We start from the raw sequence: 19,315 nt of genomic DNA on the forward strand, positions 1-19,315 counted from the left end.
TAGTACGCGCTAATCGTTAACGCCCGTTTCCAATCATAGAAGCACAAGTCCACCCAGTAGGCGGAGTTTGGTTAATTAAGAAATCTAGTATTGACCAATTAAAACACTGCTGGTTCGATGACGCGTGTATTAACTTTCCATTATTTATCATAGCGTTTGTGATCAGCTGTTTGCGGAAAAGACGTGTATTAAACCCACCTAGTTGCAATAATCCAACTCCCAGCTATTGACCCTCTGAGCTGTACGTATGTACTCATAAAAGCTCAGAGCATTTAAGAAGAACTATAAACCCACTAAAACAGAATGGACTCATCCGCGTCAGTTTTAATAATGTTCAATATTAAATAATAACATCCATATCCACAGAACACCGTAAAGCATATTTTGAGATATTTCTTACTTATCACTGTTTTACTTCATGATTTCTCAGTTCAAAGGCGCGCAAAAGATATGCTGGCATATGTACTGTCTACAACGTCAAATTACACGCTCTGCATCAAAGTTGCTAAAAATAACTATACAACCGATATAACTGACCTTGTGGCAAAGTGACAATTTTTGCATGAGCTAATTGATTACAAAATACATGTAGGCGTAATAATTGACCGTTTGAGAAGGCATAGAAAACGGCGTGTTTGTCGCACGTCTTCAGTGAAGATGGCACATGAAATAATTAAAGGGCGTCGGAATTTTTGATGGGATTAAATACGGAGGCACATTTATCGACGAGTACAAATAATTTCCTTTTATAGTTTACCGATTTATATAGGCTATTGTGTTTAGGTACCACCCGTATGTTGTTGTTTTTTTGTGATAGCCAGCGGAAATGGTTTTTTTTTCACATTTTGTATTTTATTCTTAATTTAATAGCCACGCGAAACGGTCAAACAAATTTATTGGATAAAGTGTAATTGTGCAAAGTGTAATTGTGCTTGTGCATTCGGAAAATGTCGCAGAGAAACCTTTTCGAATTCGGAATCGGTAGTAACTCTGAAAGTGTGTGTAAGACGCCAACGACAAAGCGTACTTTAGATCTAAATGACAGTGCTCCTAACACCCCCAAACGCGCGAAAGAAGAACAAATGACATATTACTCTGCTGTATACATGAAGTTAATGTTGTATTAGAATACATGTTTTGTATTTATTAATCATTGAAATATTGTGTTTAAATGCATAGTGTTGTAGTGACAGTAAAATGTAAGAAATAAATGTTAACATACATGTATCTTTTTATTTGTTGCTTTTTATATATTATATCTCAGTAATTTGCTTAAATTGCAAAAAATCATTGACTGTCCTGCGTTATTATTAGGACTCTCAGAAGTTTGATTTTGACTCTTGAAAATATGGTCCCAAGAGTCCTTGACTCTTGAGATTTGAGGTCTAAGGAAAGCCCACTAAGGTCTAAGGAAACCGTCACATATTATTATAAATGTTCTTTTAACTTTATTTAACAACAATTCATTTAAAAAAGATTGTTTATTTTATGATACATGTGAGCATCGACTCGGCGTCAAGTCGCGGATCGAGGCTTGCCGCGGCGGATAGATGCGAAGCTTCGCGGCGAAATTCGACTTGCCGCCGCATACTTACGCGGTTTCAACAGCTGACGCGGCATCCCACCACGGATCGCGAAATATGTTGGTTCCGCCATGGCTGAACTGTATGAAGTTTTATGATCGTAGCCATTAGCGTTATTGAGTTATCATCCGGAAACCATTTTACTATTTCAGGTCACCGTGACCTTGACCTTTGATATAGTGACCTGAAAATCAAAATGGGTCAACTGCGAGTCATGATCAATCTGGGTCATCTGCGAGTCATGATCAATGTACCTATGAAGATTCATGATCCTAGGCATAAGCGTTCTTGAGTTATCATCCGGAAACCATTTTACTATTTCGGGTCACTGTGACCTCGACCTTTGACCTAGTGACCTCAAAATCAAAAGGGGTCATCTGCGAGTCATGACCAATGTACCTATGACGTTTTATGATCGTAGCCATTAGCGTTCTTGAGTTATCATCCGGAAACCATTTTACTATTTCAGGTAACCGTGACCTTACATTTGATATAGTGACCTGAAAATCAATATGGGTCAACTGCGAGTCATGATCAATCTACCTATCAAGTTTCATGATCCTAGGCATAAGCATTCCTGAGTTATCATCCGAAAACAATTTTACTATTTCGGGTCACTGTGACCTTGACCTTTGTATTGTGACCTGAAAATCAATAGGGGTCATCTGCGAGTCATGGTCAATCTACCTATCAAGTTTCATGATCCTAAGCATAAGCGTTCTCGAGTTATCATCCGGAAACCATTTTACTATTTCAGGTCACCGTGACCTTTGACCTAGTGACCTCAAAATCAATAGGGGTCATCTGTGAGTCATGATCAATGTACCTATGAAGTTTCATTATCCTAGGCCCAAGCGTTCTTGAGTTATCATCCGGAAACCACTTGGTGGACGGACCGACAGACGACTGACAGACAGAGCGACCGACATGTGCAAAGCAATATACCCCTCTTCTTTGAAGGGGGGCATAAATATATTTGTAACATATACAGGTGTGTTGAAGCTAAGCCGGGCTGAATGTATTTCAGAGAGTTGTTTGTTACAAGCCTTTGAAGTGCATGTATGGAAGGCTGATCCAGTATGGAACTTACGGTCTGCAGTGGATTTATGTTTCAGACTTCATTTTATGGTCGTTAAATTACAAAAGTGTTTTCCAAGCTAAGCCTAGGAGTACTGGATCTCCATTAAGCCTGCTTGATGGGCAGTTTGATAAAGGATGGAGAAAACACAGAGCATATGATGTCCATAAATGATACAAAAACACAGAGAAGGGCATGTCTATAAATGATAAATAATACACGGATCAGGGAATGTCTATGAATGATAAATAAGACACAGAGCAGGGCATGTCTATCAAGGATACAGAATACACAGAGCACCTACTTATATCGCTGAGCTCCACGCCGCACATCCTTAGGTAGTGCTGTCTCTGATCCTTGTCAACAAACGAGCGGACCGACGTCTTCCCTCGCCACCCACAGAACAGTATCTCAACACAAGGCTCTGGATCACTAAGGAGGATGTAAACTGTGAGTTATTGATGTGATATTCAAGACAAGACAAGAAGGCCCTGAGGAAGGAACCATGTTGCCCCACCTCAGTTAGAGTATAAAATGGATTGGTTTCAAGTAAAATGTTAATGATTTCTGAAAAGCTTTATGAGAAACAAGAGATGTGTTTGTCAGAAACACAATGCCCCCGAATGTGCAACGCTTTGAAGCCATATATTTGACCTTTGCCTTGAAGGATGACCTTGACCTTTCACCACTCAGAATGTGCAGCTCCATGAGATACACATGCATGTCACATATCAAGGTGCTATCTTCAATATTGCAAAAGTTATGACCAAGGTTAAAGTTTTAGGACAGAATGACAGAGTGACAAAGTGACAGAATGACAAGAGTGACAGAATGACAGACAGACAGGCCAAAAACAATATAACCCCGATCATTTTATCCGGGGGCATAAAAAAGGGCCCGACCCACTAGAAGCAGAGTTCGAACAATCATAGTTGTTAAAAGGAATTTGTTCTAATGCAAATTAAGGAATCCTTTCATAACATGTATTATTTATTCTGTTTCTTCAAAAGTGTATATTCAACATATTCAGCAATATACATAGATAAACATTGAATTTCATTAAAAAATGAGCCATGGCAAGCACAAATTGTTTTAATGCCATAATAGGCCACTTTACCTTAAAACCTGCACATCCAGATTAATGTTATTGCATATGGCTTAAAATCCATTTTTGCATGAAATCAGATCAAAAGGTAATCAATTAACAACACAACCATGTTGATACTACAACAGCAAGCCTACCTTTCACTTGGTACAAAATGGAAAACAAGGGACAAAATTGTCACAAAACCAGGTTTTCATTGTGAAAAAAATCTGTTAAAGGGAGAAAACTCAAACTGAACTTTTGAAATGAACAAACAAAATTAACCCCCTTTGTAATTTTTTTTTAATCTATTTTTAGTCGTGGCGACCTTGACATTGGAGATATTGACGTGATTCTTTCGTGCGACACACCGTCCCATGATGGTGAACAAATGTGCCAAATGATTTCAAAATCTCACAATGAGTGCAATAGTTGTGGCCAGGACAAGCTCATTTATGGCCATTTTGACCTTTGAACTCAAAGTGTGACCTTGACCTTGGAGATATCGACGTAATTATTTCGCGCGACACACCGTCCAATGATGGTGAACAAATGTGCCAAATGATTTTAAAATCTGACAATGAACGACATAGTTATGGCCCGGACAAGCTTGTTCCGCCCGCCCGCCAGCCCGCCAGCCAGCCCGCCAGCCAGCCCGCCAGCCCGCCAGCCCGCCTGAAAAATAAGGTGCACTTTATGTTAACAGTAACTGTAGATATATTCATAAGCAGCAATTGAAAAATGACTGAAACACATCTTTATCATTGAATAATCAGTGTTCTGTAAACAAAAAATCAACTATAGACATGCGATTACAGTTTCTTTGTTGTAACTAACGACATGCCAGTACTGTAACAATGTTGTAACTAACGACATACCAGTACTTTAACGATGTTGTAACTAACGACATGCCAGTACTGTAACAATGTTGTAACTAACTACATGCCAGTACTGCAACTACATATGATGTAACTAAAGACAAGCCAGTACTGTAACTATGTTGAAACTAACAACATGCCAGTACCGTAACTATGATGCAATTGATGACATGCCAGTACCACAACTATGATGTAACTAACGAAATGCCAGTACCGTAACTATGATGTAACTAAGGACATGCCGTTACCGTACCGATGGTGTGCACACTGTCCTGTGTAGAGGGGCTCAGCTTGTAGATGAACGGGTTCTCACAGCTCAAGATGGTAACCACATCCTGCCTCGTCATCGAGATACGACGGCCACTCACATACTTCTCAATCACGTGCAGGCCCTGATACATATTACAAACATGAATTACGTGGTCGGACACTTATGCCTCCCCCCCCCCAAACAGGGCTTTGAACTAATTACCCCACTTTCAATAGGGGTCATCTACTGCACATGGCAAATGCACATGTAAAGTATTAAGCAAATCGATCAATTCAATGACTAGTTGGTCAGAAAGGATTTTCACACTTATTGGGACAGTGACCTTGACCTATGACCTAGAGACCCTAATTTCAATAGGGGTCATCTACTGTCCAAGACCAATGCACATGGGAAGTATTAAGTAAATCTGTCAATTCGTTGACAAGTTATTGATTGAAAATTGATCGTTTCCGTTCCCTAAAGAGAATTTCTTTAAAATGATGCAATTTTCCCCAAATGTCAAGCTTACTTTGGCAAAAATAATCCCCTTCTTCAGTTGTGTCGATAATTTTGTCCCCAAAATGGAAGGCCAGACCCTTTCCCAAAATCAAGTAAACAAGAGGGCCAAGATCGCCATAGTTTTCTTACCTGACAGAGAGGAGTCGGTTCATTAAATCTTTACCTAGATATTGCACAGACAAACATTCGGGTCAAGTTTCGTTATTATTGAACCAAAAATCTGGCGCATGGAGTGTTTTTGTTTTGTAAGATTTAACCTGGTTACCTTTATTTTGAGTTGACCCCCTAACCAAACATCAAACTTTGCTTACAAAAATAAATATTATGACCAAGATTCATAAAATCTGAAACAAAATTGTGACCTCTAGAGTGTTTACGAGGATTTTGTACAATATAAAGAAAATTTGGACAATCTAAGGGCAATAATTATGGCATTAATTATGTGATTTTGCTCATTATCAAAATTGACTGAGATCTTTCAGCAACTTTTGATAAAGAATGCTTGAGAAATGTGAATGTTAGAGTGTTTACAAACCAAATGTGGACGGACGGATGGCGGACAAAGACTAATCCTAAAACCTCACCTGAGCAATCAGGTGAGCTAAAAAGTGTGTTTCACCGATCTGAGCCATTTTCCAACTTGTCTGAGAAATCAACAAGAGCACCGCATAACGGGTGCCACGCTTAGTGGCGAAAGCTTGTCAGATTTTTTAAGAGGTCACAGTGACCTTGACCTTTGACCTAGTTACCCAACAAGAGATGTGTTTGTCAGAAACACAATGCCCCCTACTGCGCCACTTTGAAATAAAATTTCTACTTATCATTTGGCAGGTATAGACATCATCTCCCTTTAAAGCTTTATTACTTCCCTTGGATTGTGTCCAATCCAACCTGGTGGGGGGGGGGGGCTGTAGACAGTTAAAAAAAGACCAAGTCAGACATCACTGACAACCACGGCCTGTGGTTTATCAAAGAGATCATAGCCAGAGTTCATCATGTATGTTTGGACATAAGTACAATGGTATTTAATGAAAACTAGCATTCACAAATTAGAACAGGTAAGAAATGATAATTATATCAAGAGATGTGTTCGTCAGGGGGGGGGGGGTTCTCACAGTCAGTTATGACCAATATAAAGACTTTGTAAGTAATAAGACATTGTGTTCAGGTTCGTTCCTTTAATTCAACTGACAATAACATAATAATAGGAAATGACGTTACTTACAAACAACATAACATAAATTGGCGGGGCGTTACGGCGCCAAACCGCGACATTCTGGGGGCCTCAAAATGATTAAGCAACATATATCACCGAGTCTGATCAAAATGTTAATCCAACAAAAATACATGAAAAACAAATTATAAGTCAAAATAATTATCTCAATTACTGTCAAAGTATCCAGTGCCCCAGATATTTTTTTGGGAAATAGGGCTTTCACCCATTTATTTTTTTAAAATAGGGTGATTTCATTCTTGAAATAGGGTGAAATGAGTTATAAAAAGTATACCTTAAAATCATTGCTGCTTTACTTCTGTTGAAGCTGCACACTTGTATTGATTCAACAAAACTGTAAACTATTATAATAAACTTTAACAAACTGATGTTTCATAACTTCTTTAATCCTTGAAACTGTCCATAATAAAAACTGGAAGAATTATGTTAACTGACATCTTTATAACTGTCAAACCACGGACTCTAGATTACAATATACACTCCGTGGTCAAACATAAAGACTGATATTTTGGCGCAACAATCGCGGACGTTTTCGACCTCTTTTAGACATATTTATTTCGGATCGTTATAGAAACTGAAAGTACAGACACTTTACAAATACATGCGCAATGATTGACAGATGAAGTCAGATTGAAAACGCATGTATGCCATCGTAAATAATTTGGTCAGACTCTTTCTTAAACTATGAAATCTGGTCCGCAGAGCGTTTGCATGACTTTGACTGTTTTCCGGCCCCGTCATCCAGGCGCTTGCTGAATGAAAGGGTCGACGCGTTAAAATAATAATTCCAAAGAGGAAATACCTAAAATGAGCAAAGCATTTTCGATCGAAGCGATTGTATCGTACGCATTAAATTTGCAGAATTTGCGTAAATGTCAAATTGGTTGCGTTTTCAATACGCATGCTATTGTATTTCTTTGCGTTTTTAAATATTTTAATACAGAACAGAACAGAACAGATAGTTTATTTGCGACTTAAGCATATACAGCTCATCGTCAAAAACAATAAATCAATCATAAATACATATACATACACATGCGTCAAACTAACAACAAATGTTTATGCATTTTTACACATAGATAAGTTTTGTGAGAATGCAATATGAAAGAGAAGGCTCTTAATTGTTAAACAAAGTTAAGTAAATGATTATGATCCGTTAGTGATTGAGAAAAATAAAATATAGACATTATGCAGTTATAAATTATTTACAAAATCACAATTTTGGGGAAAAAACTATTCACTCATAAGACTATAAATTTTCGGCTCTAAGTTTAAATGCTTTTATACAAAAAATAGCTAGACGTATCAATACAGATTTTCTAGTCTCATTCAACACAGTGAAAGACGCAGATACGCAGCTTATCTGGGGCACTGGTATCGATTAATCACCTATATCCTAGAATAGATTGCACTGTCTTTGAAAGTTCACTTTGTATCACCATATGTATCACATATGTATCAATCACATGTTAAGCACATTGTTTATAAACTGTTTATAGCGCTGTTTCTCACATGTTTAATCACAATGTTCATCACTTGTTTCTCTCGGTTTCGCTTCCTCATAGCACTTCTAACGGATTGAGTTTTACAATTGGCCTGGTTGTGTGTCCATTGCACGCACATGAAAAGCAACTTGGCGGACGCCTCGTACGTCTGCTCCCCCGGTGCTCTCTGTGCATGCGGGTACATGTTTATGTTGACATCCACGCACGTGGTGTACCGGAAGTCGAAGAAGACGGGCGCGGCTCCGACGCTCGGATGGTGGTACGGCTTAAGCTGCGCAGGCGGTGACCGGCGGGAATCTTGGTGAGAAGCGGTCACCGTAGAGCTGACTGTCGGACTATCTCCACGTGACTTCTCGGACAACACGTTCGGCTTATGATCTTCGCTCTCGGAACCGGACGAGTGCTTGGAGTCGGATGACGAGCTGAAATCGGACATGCTCGTGTCACGTGGGTGAGAGCTTGCCCCTGAAAACTGTGCGGCGACGGCGACCACGAAACTGAGATCTTTTCAGTTTTCAATCCGCCGTCTGTCCGCTCGATCTTCATCTCTGCAGAGGAGACGCTTGTCTGGTCGCTCGATGCGTTTCTCGCCGGATCGCCGGAGCCGCTCGTGCTTGCCGTCGGCGCTGCTAGGATATGTTGGTTCCATGCCCACTGCGCACTGGGTTGCTACTTGTAGCAGGGTGTAGTGTCCCGGGCCGAGAGGTGTCGTGATCCTTCTTGTCGTGGATGACGACGAAGGCATTACCGTCGTATCAACACCAGGCTGCGTACTGTGTGTTATTGTTGAAATGCCTTGTGTAGATGCGGGATGCATGTTGAGGTGCGTGGGTATCACGATGTGCTTGGTTGGAGGTGCGAGCAGCTCTGTGGTTTGCGTGTTTGGAGTTGAATTGCTGTATCCAGCGCTGTGGTCTGCATGTTTGAAGTTGAACTGTTTGAAAGTTTACCCATCATTGTCTGCTTGATAGAATGTGTACCCATCGTTGACGTCTGCGTGGTAGCAGGTGTACCCAATGTTGTTGTCTGCGTGATAGCAGGTGAACCCAGCTTTGTCTTCTGCGTGGTAGAAGGTGTACGCAGAGTTGTAGTTTGCATTGTAGCAGATGTACCCGGCGTTGTCGTCTAACACGTGACCACCGAGCTATGAATTTGATCACAGCTGGTCCCGTCACACTCTTCACACTCTGTCAGATGAAAGGTATCGACTGGATTATGTAACGCATGTGTATTTCTGTTCTCCAGTGTAGTCAGTGTAACGTCTTGATGAAATGTCGTCTGTTGAATGTACAACCTCGTATCCGCTTGATCACGCTGTGCATCTAAGGGATGAAATGTCGTCTGTTGACCTCCTAAACCCGTATCCCCTCCACCACGCTGCGTAATTATGGGATGAAATGTCGGCCGCTGACTCCCTATGTACGTATCCCGTTGATCACGCTTTGCATCTAAGGGATGAAATGTCGTCTGTTGACCTCCTAAACATGTACCCCCTCAACCACGCTGCGTATGCATGAGATGAAATGTCTGCTGCTGACTCCCTATGCTCGTATCCCGTTGATCACGCTGTGCATCTAAGGGATGAAATGTCGTCTGTTGACCTCCTAAACCCGCATCCCCTCGACCACTCTGCGTATCCATGGGATGAAATGTTGGCTGCTGACTCCCTATGATCGTATCTCGTTGATCACGCTCGGTGATTAGTGTGCCTAATTTCATGCGTAAATCCATCATGTAAATTTCTGTTTCCACAATTTCATCTTTGATTTCTTCAGTTTCTGTGTTTGATAAGATTTTTTCGTTAAGTGTTTCTAGCATTTCCATTTTTGTCTCCAACATTTTCTGAAGTAAGTTGATTTCTATCAGCGTTCCATTCTCTTTCTTTTCTTCGATTTTTTCTAGTAAAATAGCGATTTTGCGTTTATTAGTTTATTACCTCTTCTATTTGATCGTATCTTCTGTAAATTCATCGTACTTCTAGCGTAATAGTCATGGCACCAAAATATAAAGATGTTGTGTTCAAGTTCGTTCCTTAAATTCAACTGAAATAACAAACTAATAGGATATGACGTTAAAACAACGTTACATAAAGTGGCGAGGCATTACGGCGGCATTACGTTAACGCGCCAACACCGCGACAACCAAGGCATGTGGTTTAAAAGATATCATAGCCATAATTGATCATGAATCTATGGACATAAGTCCACAGGCATGTAATGAAAATCAAAGAAATTATATTTATATCATTTAAAAAAAACTTTAACAAATCACTCATTTGAGTTATAAATAATCAAAATAATTAATCTGTACAGTAACTGTGAAAAGAACTTCAATTCTTGGTAAGGAGATATAAAATATGAGATTTATAATTATATAAATTACTTCCCTTGAAAATAATTGTTTCTAACAAATCTCTATTTTTAGTAGCAAATAATTAAAAGCCACTACCGTGACTGTGATTGACCACTCGAAATGTGCAGCTCCATGCGATACACATGCATGCGAAATATATAAAGTGGCTATGTTCAATATTGAATAATTATATCCCTTTTTAAAGCTTATTACTTCCCTTAAATTTGTAGTTTTACCATAGACCGTAAAGGATGACCTTGACCTTTTACCACAATGTGTTTGTCAGAAACACAATGCTGCCTACTGCAACGCTTTAATTTATTTAACAAAAATATATACGTGGGCAGGTCAGATAACTATGTCCATTTAAAGCTTATTACTTCTCTTGACTTTGTTTTTCGACCATAGACCTTGAAGGATGATGTTTACCTTGAAATTTTACTACTCAAAATGTGCAGCTCCATGAGATACACATGCATGCCAAAATGCTATCTTCAAAATTTAAAAAGTTATGGCCAATGTTAAGGTTTTAGCACGACGCCTACGGCGGACGACGAGCTGGCTATGACAATAGCTTGGGTTTTCTCCTAAAACAGCCTCGCTAGTAAAACCAATATATTGACTAAGTTCCACGATGATTAGGCAAAAAAATGTTACTTCCATAGTGTTCGATCACAAGATTTGTCTCTAGTCACATAAGGAAAACTTGACCGATTGGGACCATTTGCGAACTCATATGAGATATATATATAACCAATCTTTTCACCAAGTTTTATGATGGGATTGGGCATATAATGTGACTTCTAGAGTGTGCACAAGATTTTTTCACTGTAAATATAAGAAAACTACCCCCCCCCCCAGGCAGCCATGTTATTCAACTGACCGGAACCATTTTTCGAACTCAACTCTCGTATCAAACGTAGGAAACAAATGTTCTGACCAAATTTCATGACAATTGGACCAAAAATGTGACTTCTAGAGTGTTCACATGTTTTCACTATATACATATAGAGAAAAATGACCCGACCCTGGCGGCAATGGTTTTTCACCGATCTGGACGATTTTCAATCTCATCCGAGATATCAATAAAACCAATGTTTTGAGCAACTTTCATGATGATTGGGCAACAATTGTGACTTTCAGAGTGTTTACAAGGTTTCTCTATAGCCAAATAAGGAAAACTGCCCCGCCCACTGGCGGCCATGTTATTCAACGGACCGGAACCACTTTTGAACTCAACCAACATATCATTAAGGCTAACATTTTGACCAAATGTCATGAAAATTGGGCCAAAACTGTTACTTCTAGAGTGTTCAAATGTTTTCACTAAATACATATAGAGAAAAATGCCCCGCCCACTGGCGGTCATATTTTTTCACCGATCTGGACCATTTTCGAACTCATCCGAGATATCAATAAAACCAATGTTTTAACCAACTTTCATGATGATTGGTCAAAAATTGTGACTTCAAAGTGTTTACATGGTTTCTCTATAGCCAAATAAGGATAACTGCCCCGCCCACTATCGGTCATGTTTTTCAATGGACAGGAACCACTTTTGAACTCAACCAACATATCATTAAGGCAAACATTTGACAAAGTAACATGAAGATTGAGTATGAAATGTGACTTCTACAGTGTTAACAAGGTTTTTTCTTTTTTTTGACCTAGTGACCTAGTTTTTGACACAGCATGACCCAGTTTCGAACTCGATCGAGATATCATCTGAACAAATCTTCTGACCAACTTTCATAAAGATCGGACAATAAATGTGGCCTCTAGAGTGTTTACGAACAAATGTGAACGGACGGACGACAGACAAAGACCAGTCACATAAAACATCGAACCTCGAATAACAATTAACACATAAATGATTCAAACAACTACACTGTATTATTATGAAAACATTAATGGTCGAAGGGGAGAAACTACTGTTAAACTTAAATGCAATATTTAGAAGAGTTGTCTCCCATGTTACATGACCTTAATTCATGAATGTGTACAAACCTTTTTTACTACATAAAGTTAAGGAAAACTGCCCCATCCCCCTGGCAACCATGTTTTTCAATGGACCGGGACCATTTTCGAACTTAACTCGCGTATCTAGGAAACAAAAGTTCTGACCAAATTTCATGAAGATTGGACCAAAAATGTGACTTCTAGAGTGTTCACATGTTTTCACTATATACATATAGAGAAAACTGCCCCGCCCCCTTGTGGCCATGTTTTTTCACCGATCTAGACCATTTTCGAACTTGTCCGAGATATCAATAAAACCAATGTTTTGATACAGTTACATGAACATTGGGCATGAAATGTGACTTCTACATTGTTTACAAGGTTTTTATTTTTGTTTGTCCTAGTGACCTTGTTTTCGACCCAGTTTCAAACTCGATCGAGATATCATTGGGACAAATCTTCTGACCAAGTTTCATGAAGATCGTATAATAAATGTGGCCTCTAGAGTGTTTACGAACAAATGTGGACGGACGGACGACGGACAAAGACCGGTCACAAAGCTCACCTGAGCAATCAGGTGAGCTAAATAGCATTGCATAAAATACAATATGAAAACTTTAGAAGCCACATTTTCGCATGATCATCATTAAACTTGCTTAGAACAGCTGTAGTGATGATATCTTGATCAAGTTAAAAATGGTTCCTGTTGAAATACATGGCTGTAGTGAAATATTGTGAACAAGAAGTCACATTTTTTACCCAATCATCATTAAATTTGCTTAGAACATATGCTCTTATGACTTCATGGCTAATTCCTTAAATTCTAAGATGGCTAAGGAAACAGCACAAAAGCTGCTCAGCATCCGATCTCAGGTGATTGACCAAGGGACTTTTTATCAACAGATTAAAGTTATTGCCATTTACTATATTTAAACTTCGTCCTGGACCAATCTTAAATTTTAAGTGGTATTAATTATATTGAATAGTTAACCAAACAAGCCATTCCCCCTGACAAAGCAGCACAATTAGGGAGAATATTTCAAGCATGACAAGGATAGTTTGTATCAATTTAAAGATCTTACTTAATTAATAAGTTGATGTGTTAATGCTTAATTTTTCATGACAAGTTCATTATTTAAAGCTGGATTGGAATCCTAACTTGGCATTCTACAGTTTAAAATACCCCTTGTATTACCATGCTATCTAATTAACTTAAACCGACTATTATCTTTGCTTTATTGATTAAAAATATGTCCAAATAAACTAACCACAAACTCAGTTGTATTCAAATGGTTTTATCTGCAATACATTTCATATGACATATAAGATAGTTACTTTGCCTATTTATAACCTTTAAAATAAAATTGAGTTTTATCTTTGATAGTGGTACGGTTAGGCGCTGCTTTTATTGGACTATGGACCGGAGCTAGATGGCGTTATTTCTTCATCTCTTTAATATAGCCTACCGGCAGTAAGAGATTCTAAACAATATTAATTAAATTAAACTTTAAGAGTTTAAAGCTGCTTTGTTTACAAAACTAATTCAGTAAAATGGCAACCTTTTTACAATCCAACCCATTGACAAGGGATCTGACATTCTCCAAGATTCTTATGTTCGACATGTAAAGACAAGAAACTGGATAAAATGGCTGATTTCTACTGTGAAACTTGTGTTAAATTTTACTGCGGAATATGTATTGGCATGCACAGCCAGTTGTTTATAAAACATTTGAAGAAATGGCCAGTGGCAAAGCAGGTGGAAGATTTTCTATTGAAATGCGATGTCCATAAAGATGAAAACCTTGAATTGTTTTGTGATAATCACATTGAGCTGTGCTGCACAAACTGTGCAATTCTTAATCACAGGTAAATTTTAACTATACTTAAATTAAGAACAGGTTAAGAAACAAATGTAGGGTTTTCAAAACTTCTTTTCTAGGAAGTCAAATTATTACGGAAATATAAAATAAATTTCATAATATCAACAAAATATTTTTATTTCAATAAACAATTAATTTGTTCATGTACAATAATTCAAACACGAGCTGTCTACATCGGAAGACATATGCCCCCCAAAAACGCTTGTTCGAAAGCTAAACGCAGATTTCAAAACCTTAACGCGGACCCAAAGTTCAAGGTCAATGTCAAAGGGGTCGAAATTTGTGTGCGTATGTAATGGCCTTGTCCATATACACATGCATACATGTACCAAATATGCAGGTTACATCTGAAGCAAAAAAGAAGTTTTGAGCATTTTTCGAGCGGAAATACAATTTTTTTTATAATTCAAGGGCCGTAACTCAGAAGTGCCTGTGTAAATTTGGCTGATAATCACATTTAACCTAGATCTTATTATCTTACACATTTTTATGAAGTTTGGTAAAGAGCTGATGACAATTGCTTGAGTTATTGAGCGGAAACAATAAACAAACTCAATTTTTCCATGATTCAAGGGCCCTTACACAGGAGTGTCTTGGTTGACAATTTTGCTGATTATTGAACTTGACCTAAATCTCATGACCTTACACATTTTCATGAAGTGTAGCGAAGATCCTATGACATTTGCTCGAGTTATTGAGCGGAAATGAGAAAAAAAACGCAATTTTTCGATGATTCTAGGGCCGTAACTTAGAAGTGTCTGGGTCGACTAGGCCGATTATTGAACTTGACCTAGATATTATTGCCTTACACATTTTCATGCATTTTGGTAAAGATCCTATGAAATTTGCTAAAATTATTGAGCGGAAACGAGAGAAAAACATTATTACGATTATTCAAGGGCTGTAACTCAGCAGTGTCTGGGTCGATTTGGCTGATTATCGCACTTGACCTAGTAGTTATTGCCTTACACATTTCCATGGAGTTTGATGAAGATCTGATGATAATTGTTATAATTATTGAGCGAAAACGCGAAAAAAAAACAATTTTACGATGATTCAAGGGCTGTTACTCAATAGTGTCTGGGTGAATTCGGCCGATTATCAAACCTGACCTAGATATTATTGACTTACACATTTTTAGGAAGTTTGGTGAAGATCCAATGAAAGAGTTATTGAGCGGAAACGAGAAAAAAACAATTTTACGATGATTCAAGAGCCGTAACTCAAGAGTGTCTGGGTCAATTTGGACGATAATCGAACTTGACCTAGATGTTATTGCTTTACACATTGCTTGCCCCCCCCCCCCAAACCTATATTCTGGGGGCATAAAAATATAAAAAGACAGCAGTTTTAAGATATCTTTGTAATTGGGTCACTGATTTCACATCCAATAAAATATCTGTTGAAATTAATTTGTAGGTTTTAGATTAAAATAAATGAATACTTATGTAAATAGCATGTTGACCTAAAGCTGAATTCTAGTATATGAACTATTTCATTCTGATTTTACCAAAGTATTTTATATTCCCATTACACAATCTTTTAAAATTATTTAGTATTGTATACAGGTGAAAGTTTTTTTATTCAATTATTCAATTCAAGAGGCTAGCATTCAGTATGTGCACAGTTCATATGATGAGCAGTTACACAAGATACAGAACACTCGCAGAGAAATAAATGCAGCCCTAGACACTATTGAACAGAAGACACGAAAGGAAATGTTAGATACTCTAACCAAACTGCAGTCTTCTACCAAAAGTGAAGCTGATAAATGCATCAGGCTTAGGGATGAATTGAAACAACTTCGAGACGCTACACAGGACATAAGTGATAAAAGCAAGCAGGAGTTATGCTTTATTGCCACCAGAAAATGCGAGAAAATAATAAAACAATCTAAAACTTTTTTGAAAAGCACTCTTCGGGATCAATTTTATATATCATTCCAGCCTAACAGTGAAATTGTACAGTACTTGACAACACTGTTAGGTCTTGGAATGATTGAACACAGTACCCAGATTGAACGAATGATGGTACAGAACAAGGATCCAAACAAGGTTATCACTGTGCAGGGCAAGTCTGAACACAATGTGAAAATATCAGGTGATTCATGGGAATGCGATATCACAGCAATCCTTTTTCTCCCAGCCAAACAGATCCTGGTTGCAAACTACATGAATAAGAAAGTCAAGCATCTTGACCAGCAGTACCAGGTGGTGAGTCACTGTAGTGTGACTAGCTATCCACTGGCCCTGTGTGATATAACACCCAGTGAAGTGGCTGTTACTGTGAATGACCCTGCTAAGAACATACATGAGGTCCAGTTCATCACAGTCAACAACAGACAGCTGGTAATAGGAAGAAAGCTTCAGTTACAACATGCCTGTGTTGGTATTGCCTTCCACCAGGGAGACATGTATATTACTGCTATGACTGCACTGTACAAGTATACACTGAATGGGAAACTTGTCAGCAAGATGTATGAGGATACATCAGACAGTGATACAGGTAAGAATAATTGTTAATGAATCATTATATGTGAATTGTTTAATAAATACATTTAAAATGTTCCGTCAGTGTATTATTTCAACCGAAGTTAAGAAAATAATTAATGTTTCGTATCGTTGATTAAGACATTCCCAGAATGCCATGTCTAAAAATATTGTGAAATAATTAAATTTTGTTTACATAAAATTTAATAGATTGGTAAAATCGGGCATATTTAGTAGATCTTTTAATTGTTTGTTGCTTTTTATAATATCTGATATAAGAATTTGACCTAAAATGTTGTTGAACATTTGATTGTATGGTTCAATAACTGTTTGTAACCTGTTTTTTTTTGTTTTGTTTTTAAATCTTTAGTAAATGAGCATGACTTCATAAGTTCAGCAACTGACTTTCATAACTAATGAAGGATAAGGATCCAATTTCAATTTCAATATCAACCATATAGTTATTCTTTTGAATGATGATCACGTAAAATATTCCATTTTGTGTCAATACCATTGTAACCAAGTTTGTATGTATGGGTAATGTTAATGAGTCATATACCACCTGACATATTCCTGTTCATATTTAAGCGTAATTATTTCTTTCTACGATGTTTGTGAAGACTTTAATTATTCTAACACCAGTCACTCAAAAACATTTAGAGAACACAATACACTGGGACAGAACTTCCTGCCACACATAAATATTTATTATTAATGGGTTTTATACATATCTTAATAATTTGTTGTCTCTGGTATTTTTAACAACACATTATTTATACAGTTTCAATAAGATTTATTATTAACTACTATACATGTTATTCAATATGTTGATGGTACTCTGTTTTACAGTATTCAAGTGTGCTGTGAGTCCCACAGGGGACAAGTTTTACATCAGTAATAACTCCCAGCACAAGCTCCTCACTCTGGCCAGGGATGGTTCAGTCCTGGCCACATTCACTGACCATGCACTACAACACCCAACAGGTCTTCATGTGACACCTGCAGGCCAAGTGCTGGTCAGTGGATATGGGTCCAACACTATCCTACAAGTAGATAGTGAGGGCAAGAGAAAGCTGGCTAATCTTGCTACGAAGGATGGAGCGGTGAAACCATGGTCAGTCTGCTACAACATACACACTGCCTCCATCATTGTGGGATTATACAACAAGAGTAGTATCATCGTGTTCAAAGTGGGATAGTGTAATTTAACATGTATCTTGATTGATGATTCAGAGGATTTAATTTGTCATGTGATTGTGTTGTTGTGTGTAAGAACATTTTGTTATGATAATAAAAACTTGTTAGTGTTTTTGCAGGTGCATTTATTTTATAAACAAATCATGTCATAAGTTCAACGAATTTTCTGTGAACATTAGAATTGATATAGGGTGTATTATAGTGTTACATCAATAACAATTGTTTTTGTTTTTCTCATTGACTTTACAAGTCAACATAAACTGCAAATGAAAATGCAGAAAGAGTTTTAGATCAGAATATAATGTCTGTCATTTTTACCTAACATCAACATTACACTGTAACTATATTTATCATACCGCTGCATTGATATCTGCCTGACATAACACTCCTTGATATATATTTTTTATATCATTTAAACAGATTGTTCTTATATCAGTCGATGAAAGGAGAAATGTCATATTACTCGAAGTCAACTAAAAAGTAATATTTTTTAGTAAAATCGAATCAGATTCAACAAAACAAACAATTTGATACCAATATGTTATATATTCTAAACACAAAATGCACCAAAAACAGCAAAAACTTATGTTACAAATATTAAGCGCAAGAGCTCATGACGTCATTATTAACACATCAAACAACAAAAATCATAGTCTTTCCCGCTAAAAATGAAGCTTTTTAGCGATATTTTCATTATTTCTTTAAACTCGGGATGTAGAGGTATGATAAACAGAAAAACAGGTTATTGCCTGATGTTTTTGTAATATATCAGGATCGGCACGAATAAAATAATGGTTCGGCAAGCCTCGCCGTTATATTATTCTAAGCCTCGCCTGATATATTACAAAAAGATCAGGCAGTTACCTGTTATTCTCTCTCTCTATATATATGTAGACATATAGGCTAGAATTGCTTAAACATACATAAACATGTATTGAAGATGAATTAAATTGTTTGTATCTTTGATTTTGAAGCATGATGAATACAGTGGAAACCCAATTGCTTCGAACTTCCGTTTGGCTTGAAATCTCCTTGAAGCCCAGATTTTCTATTGCTATAAATTCATTTATTATATGGTTTTTGTTTGATTGTATGTGTAAAAATGTGTTTTTGAAATATTTTAAATATGTTTTTAAAAATATTGATGAATTAAAGTAATAAGTGTTTATTTGGTATTATTCCCATCCATTGAACTCTTAACCTTTCATAAACTCCAACCACAATCAACGCCGTTTATTTTTGTTAAAGATATTTCTTGTTAAGCAATACGTCAATCCCTACACAAACTGGCTTTTCAACAACAAAAC

General features: G+C 37.5%; 2 protein-coding genes across 2 annotated transcripts in view; both read left to right on the forward strand.

Annotated features, from left to right (window-relative positions):
• The window catches only part of LOC127881738 (60S ribosomal protein L30-like), a 332,547-nt gene that overhangs the window by 20,552 nt on the left and 292,680 nt on the right, over positions 1–19,315 (forward strand). The gene's annotated exons all lie outside the window — the stretch shown is intronic.
• LOC127881732 (uncharacterized) lies at positions 14,194–19,091 on the forward strand. Its single transcript, XM_052429815.1, has 3 exons — positions 14,194–14,308; positions 15,950–16,827; positions 17,661–19,091. The coding sequence occupies exons 2-3, from the start codon at positions 16,041–16,043 to the stop codon at positions 18,008–18,010; spliced, it is 1,137 nt and encodes a 378-aa protein (XP_052285775.1). The 5' UTR covers positions 14,194–14,308; positions 15,950–16,040; the 3' UTR covers positions 18,011–19,091.

Source organism: Dreissena polymorpha, chromosome 5 (assembly GCF_020536995.1).
Source record: "Dreissena polymorpha isolate Duluth1 chromosome 5, UMN_Dpol_1.0, whole genome shotgun sequence".
Lineage (NCBI taxonomy): Eukaryota > Metazoa > Mollusca > Bivalvia > Myida > Dreissenidae > Dreissena > Dreissena polymorpha.

What these genes read in the sequence shown, in the direction of transcription:
- LOC127881732 (XM_052429815.1), top strand. Translation starts at nt 16,041, where the DNA reads ATGTTAGATACTCTAACCAAACTGCAGTCTTCTACCAAAAGTGAAGCT. An exon ending in TACATCAGACAGTGATACAG is followed by an intron (nt 16,828 to 17,660) that starts GTAAGAATAATT and finishes TCTGTTTTACAG; the next exon opens with TATTCAAGTGTGCTGTGAGT.